At 45.4% G+C, this 6,326-nt stretch overlaps 1 protein-coding gene across 1 annotated transcript; it reads right to left on the bottom strand.

The window, feature by feature from the left end:
- Positions 1-24: 24 nt before the first annotated feature.
- On the bottom strand, positions 25-5,880 carry gtf2b (general transcription factor IIB). The gene is made up of 7 exons (XM_080503349.1): positions 5,769-5,880; positions 3,896-4,008; positions 2,387-2,520; positions 2,163-2,309; positions 1,548-1,677; positions 1,153-1,434; positions 25-1,034 (listed from the first exon to the last, which is right to left on the bottom strand). Exons 1-7 carry the CDS (start codon positions 5,783-5,785, stop codon positions 901-903), a joined length of 957 nt encoding a protein of 318 aa, XP_080359475.1. The 5' UTR covers positions 5,786-5,880; the 3' UTR covers positions 25-900.
- Between the last annotated feature and the right edge of the window lie 446 nt (positions 5,881-6,326).

Consider the following 6,326-nt stretch of genomic DNA (forward strand, 5'->3'; position numbering starts at 1 on the left):
GTTTGAATAAAAAAAATGGACTTCAACTGCGACAGATTGAGCAGCGATGCTTCCCACGTAGTTTCCATGCCATGTTTGCAGCTCGTACAGCGAAGAAGGCAGCCGACGCTCAGTTTGCATGTTTTTACATAAACTGACTCACATGAATCACAACAGGGAAAGGCAGGGTCTATTTTTTATATATATACATACTGTATGTATACAATTAAGCTGAAAGCACTAATTTTATCTAGTTTTTAATTATCTCCATTTCTTACTGATGAAAATAGATTGTACAAAGTTTTTATTCTTTGCTTGTGCATGTTCTTGCCAGAACAGATCTATGAATGGTACACAATTACAGTCACAACTGTTGCTGTTCATCTTCCTGTTGTAGGAAACAAAAGGTTTTTTTTTATTTGCAACCATTTGTTGCCTATCATGGGTGCACAAATTAAACATTTGTAAGTGTTTGTGCTTTTAATTAACCTGGAGCATCACACTCCTCCCGAGAGAAAGATTGCCGTGTTGTAAACAAAACTATAAATTGAGCTGATTTAATGAAAATCTTTTATTTTTTTAAATTACTTGGAACAATTCAAACAAACTAACAAAATAGAACCAGGTCTTTTTTTCTTTTCCTACAAAAAAAACAAAAAGGTTGTGTGTGTGTACAGTATGAAACCAGCCTAAAATTGCATTTTCCCCACTTGAACATATATACACGACGGTATATACGGTCAAGTGAAGATGCTGCAAGTACAGCCAGCAAAGCAGTTTATTTAAGCACTGGAATGTGGCTCCACTTTATCCCTGTCACAGTGCCTCTGAGAGGCTGGTCGTCTCAGGCGGGACGAGAGAACACAAAAATGATTTAAAAAGAAGAAAAAGAAAAAATCAGCACTGTTTTCCAAGAGGATTTCACAGTTGGGGCAGTTTGTCGACGGGTGTGTCGAACTTGAAGTCTGGAGGGAAAAGTTCTGCAGCTCGAGGATAGATGAGTCGGTATGACTGCCTGATGGTGACGTCCGCCACGCCGGCGATGTCTCCGATTTCTGTTGGACGCCAGAAAATCAGTCATTTGTCAGTTGATTAAAAAAAAAAAAAAAAAAGATCAATAAGACTTGCAAGTAAAATAAAGATGCCGTGTGAATCTCCCGCGGCGCCGCTCACCTTTCTGGGTCTTCTTCTCGGCGGAGGCCTGCGAGGCCATGTAGATGGCCGCGGCGGCCACGGAGATGGGGCTCCTGCCGGGCACCAGGTCCAGCTCCACGGCCTTCCGGGCGATGAAGGTGGCCGCCATCTGCACCTGCTTGGGCAGGCCGAGGTTGGAGCAGAAGCGGGACATGAAGTCGCCGGTGGTGATGAGGTCCACGCTCGTCTCCAGCGCCTTCAGGATCAGCTTGAAGCACCGACCGATCTCCTTCTTCGAGATGCGAGACACGGCACAGATCTCTGGAGGACAGAAGGAAAAATCCCAGCGATTAATGTTTTGTGCGACCAAAATATTAATACGTTGATTTTTTTTTTTTTTTTTTTTTAAATATAGTTGACAAGTTGAGAGGAACCTTTGAAGGTTCTTGGTACGCCCTCCTGTCTGCAGGCGATGTAGAGGCAGGCCGAGGCGATGGCGTCGTTGGCTCTGCCCTTCAGGCTCTTCTGTTCATAGACCTGCTTGAAGAGGTTGTTTGTTCTGTCCTGCAGAGCAAATACAACTATTGAAATGTGTCTGTCGTGGTCCGGTCAAGAACATGAAGGTCGGCACATCTGCTCGTAGTAGATTTCGCAAGAGTGGGTTTCCAAGAGCAGCTTCTTGATCGACTTTCATTTCTGGAAAATGAGATTACACCAATGAGGCCATTACATTGTAGTGTAAATCTGAGCTTTGGGAGGAAGTAAGTCAAAGAAAAGCCGCCCTCACTCCTAATGAGTTGCACATTTTTGCCGGCTGTTAGTCCACGTGTTCACGTCAGGCCAAGTCTGGAGGAATTACCTCAATTTATATGAGATTTTAATAGAATGGGTCTCGCCAAAGACTCCGACTGTCATTACTACGGTGTGCGCACCAACATCAGGGATCAACAGTTACATAATTCGCACACATGTCTTATGTTCTGTTCTTCCTGTGGTTTTCATTTCCCTCTCTGCTCGGTGAGGCAAGCGGACGTTTCTCGGATACTCACCACAATGTTTCTGGGCAGGTTGATGCGATCCGCCATGGTGCTGATCTCCTTGAAGGCGTTGAGCATGGCTCGGTCTGAGCTGCTCATGGTCCGGCGGTTCTGGTACTTGGAGTTGCCAAACTCATCAAAACTCGCTGCGCCGGTTCCCTGTGGGACAGACGGCGGTCAGCGGCACGGCTTTCCTAGCTTCACGCCTCACTGAGGGCACGCTGGTGGTTCCTCACCTTGCTGATCATGGTGGTGAGGTCTCCTCCGTTGAGCAGAGGGTTCTGGGCATCTCCCACTCTGGATGGATCTTTGAGGGCCTTCTCGTTGGAAAACGTCCTCCACTCTGAGCCCACGTCTATTACACGGTCGCCTGAGGACAGGTAATCATTTCTAACTACCAGTAACAACGCGTATAATGACGCACACGGTTGCAAAACTTCACAGATGTTTTCTTGTCGAGTAGTTCCATAAACCATCCAGTCGTCTGGGTTGCTGGTACAGAACCTCCTGCCTCCTACTACTACGTGTCGTCATCGCTGCCACGTCTCGGTATCGTGTTGTACTGATTGAAACTGTATATTTCAGCATTTCTGTGTCTGACCAAAGGACTTCCCTCAGGAGTAATTCCCTAAATATCCAGCACTATTCCCTCCACTTAACTTTTCCTTCCGTTTTCATATCATGTAGAATCTCCAAAATTGAACATAATGGAGTCCTGGACAGCCCCTTGTCCTGCACGTTTGAGCTTCAGCATACCCGATTCGCGTTATGATGTCATCACCGGGGTTGTAAAAAAGCGAGCGCCTCATTGCAATCAGCTGTGTTGCAACTGGGAGAGAGCTAAAGCCTGCAGGACCCAGGTTGGAGATGCGCTGTTGTTTCACTCCGCTCCTCACGGCGGCCTCCTCTTGGAAACGCGTACCAGGGCGGAGGATTAGATTTGAGGTTTTAATCCCGTTTTTTTCTCTTTGCGCTCCGTTCGTCTTTCTACTATCTGCAGACAAAGTGACACTGGTGTCCTCCGAGGCAGAGTTTGCATCAGAGAGCGGCTGGCATCTCTCCGCTCCCCTCTGACCCGGCCTGAGCTCAGGGGCCTCATTAGAGGAGTTTGCGTCATTGGCTTTTTCGACTTCACACACCTTTTTAAAAAAAATGAAAGAACACCTGCGGTGCTCATGCCTGTCAGGACTCACACTCAGTGTACAGTATCCTCAAAGTACTCGCCACATCTGGCGTCTTCGAGACATCTTTCACTACAACCTCAACTAAAAATAAGAAAGTTGGAGATTTTGCTCATTTAATTGTACTTTATAATTCCTGCTGATGTCGTGTTACAATTCCCCTGTACGTGGAACTGTAATCGACTGATTAGTGACCTCTGAGGGCAAGTACTTATCAATTTCAATTATAGCGAAAACAATAAAACCATGTCGTTTGCAGCCTGGAAATTTAAAGTTATGTAATAGACCCGACAAACAAAAAGACACTGAGAAGTGATTAAGACACATGAGAGACACCTTCTGCCTTGAATAACAGTAAATACGTCGACCTACTTGGTCAGCAGGCGTATAGTTACTAAGACCTTTAGGTGCAACGACCTGAAACCCTAAAGAGCCACGGGAAGAGGATGTCGGCTGATCAACCCATGAAAAGCTTAATATGAAGAGGATATCAGAACCAAGCTCACGTGATTGAAACTCTTCAATTGAAAACTGAAAACGCCGAAGTATTCTAATTATTCTCACCTACTACGAGGCCGCATTCAGGGCAAATCATGTCCCCTGCCCTGTAGTCCTCCACCAGGATGGCGTCTGGGTGGTTGGGACAGTGAACTCTGGGAAGGGCCAGAAAATCTCCACTGTACAAACAAAAGAACACAACAGGTTTCAAGAAGATGCCAGTCACATGTGAGGAGAGAAACCAGTTTCTACAGCATTAAGGACATATGACTTCAATAAACTACCACCAGTCACCTGAACACATGCTCCAAAGAACAAACTAGGAAATTAGAGGCAATGGGACAACGATATAACTTGGATCTCTCAGGAATAAGATGTCACGTGTCACAATTGAACATAACGGACTCAAACACAAAATAGAGTGAAATATGGTTTGGTTTTCCTTGAGATGAAAAAGAAAGATTTAATCACCGTACCCGTTATTGCCACTATTATTATGACGTTGTAGTTTAGAGGTAAGAAACTAGCAAACATGAACGTCACCCTTGTTGCACGTGAAATCACCCCCAAAACTGGTTGTTTACAACCCACACACTATTTTAGATGCGTTTTAGCCACCGTAGCCGCTAAGCCTCTATTTGGGCGTAGCGCTGATCAGTACGCCATTTCATACTACACTTCCATTGGTTGGTTAGTCGACGTCTGTCGCAAGCAGCAGCCGTGATCACCCTGAATTTCATCCCAACTTGTCTCTGGTCGTGAGGCCGTGACCACGGCCGTCCTTGAACCTGTCCGCCAGCGCGGCTTAAGACCAAAGATGTCCCTTCTCTGACCACAGTTCTATTTTATCTGGGACGGCCAAAAATCGCACATTGTGTCTGTGGGCATACGAAGCGATAAAAAGATTATTATCCTAGGGCCTTGCTCATCTTTAACTGGATTTCCGGAGCCACTGTTCGGGGCACTTACACAAAAAGCACATCAAGATATGTGGAAAATTCAGTAACAGTGTGTGATGGCTTTGATTTATCCATTTTTTTTAACAATTACTGAAATGCACCTCATCACCATGACAACACACACCTGGAGTGCAGCCACTACTTTGATACTTTTAATGCTACTTTATCACTATTAAAGGTACTTGATTGTTTAACCACTATTAGTGGCACTTTATTGTTTTCACTATAAGAGGTATTTTCCATTATGGAGGCAGGCGCACACAAAGATTTCATCAGAAATGTTCGAGTCCAGTTGACTCAGAGTTAGTATTGTCACGACACGTCCTCACGGTGACGAGACAAATGTCAAAATTGATATGAAAAAAAAAATGTCAGCTTTTCTTTCACATTCACACTAAAAACACACAAAATGTCCACGCAGTCATTTTTATTTACTCAGTCCAACAACAACAACCGCCACCACATTCACGCACTTAAAGGCAGCTATCGTCGATAAACGTTGCATACGTGAGGAAACAAACAAACAAAAACAGGACGACCCGTGTTTTCAAAAGAACAGTTTGAGTAAACGTCAGCTGGGGTTTCAGCTTTCAGCCTCGCCAGTACAAAAAAGGGTTCAGGTACAATCCTAACAAACAATTCTACAATGTCATGGAAACACGTGAGTATCCCCGGCGCTGCGAGAGTAAAACGGGTGAAACAACCGGGGACTTGTGCCCGGTGCGGTGACAGCGAAGCGGGGAAACGAACCGACACTTCTGGCAATGTCTAACGACTGGTTAGCATGCGAGCTAAGCCCCCCAGCTAGCACAATAGAGCCAACACTCAACAGTCTGGTTTAGGGCGTGGTGTACTCCACACTGATACGACACTAAACTACCACCAGGCCCAGAATAAATGTTCACCCGACAAAACACGACACCTGGAAATGCGTCGGGAAAAGAGCATGGGAAATACGGTAGGTAAAGGTTGCTACGCACCGGCTCGTGGACGCCATGTCACCTCTCAGTCCGCACAAAGTGGCGATACGTTGTACCGCGCCGCCGCGTCTGAGCGTGTGTCGAGCACGAGCGAGAGCTCGCGAGCGAAGCCGTTGGCTTTTAGCGGAGTGACGTCACTGATTACGTTACAAGTCACACTGGCTAAACGCCTCAACAATGTTAATAATTTCAAATATATATATATTATAAGAATTAAAAAAACTAAAATAGTGTTAACTAGAAAATTTCAGAGGAAATGTTGTGTGCCTGCCACCACTACTACTACTACTTCTTCTTCTTCTTCTTCTTCTTGGGTTACAAGAGCAGTTAGCATCCGTGAAGCTGCACTACCGTCACCTGCTGGTTCCAGCTCGTCCACCGTTCAAAAGAAAAAAACAAATCTGTGGCGTATTTATGAACATTTATGATACAATATACCATAATGGATCCGCTCACTCCTCTGAGGTTAGTGTTGGTGATTTGATGGTTTATGAGGGACACGGAGGTGCATTTTGTTCTGTTGCTGCCTGTTTGGAACGAGGAAGTCTCCTCCACGTG

The sequence above is a fragment of the Blennius ocellaris genome (assembly GCF_963422515.1).
Source record: "Blennius ocellaris genome assembly, chromosome: 10".
Taxonomy (NCBI): domain Eukaryota; kingdom Metazoa; phylum Chordata; class Actinopteri; order Blenniiformes; family Blenniidae; genus Blennius; species Blennius ocellaris.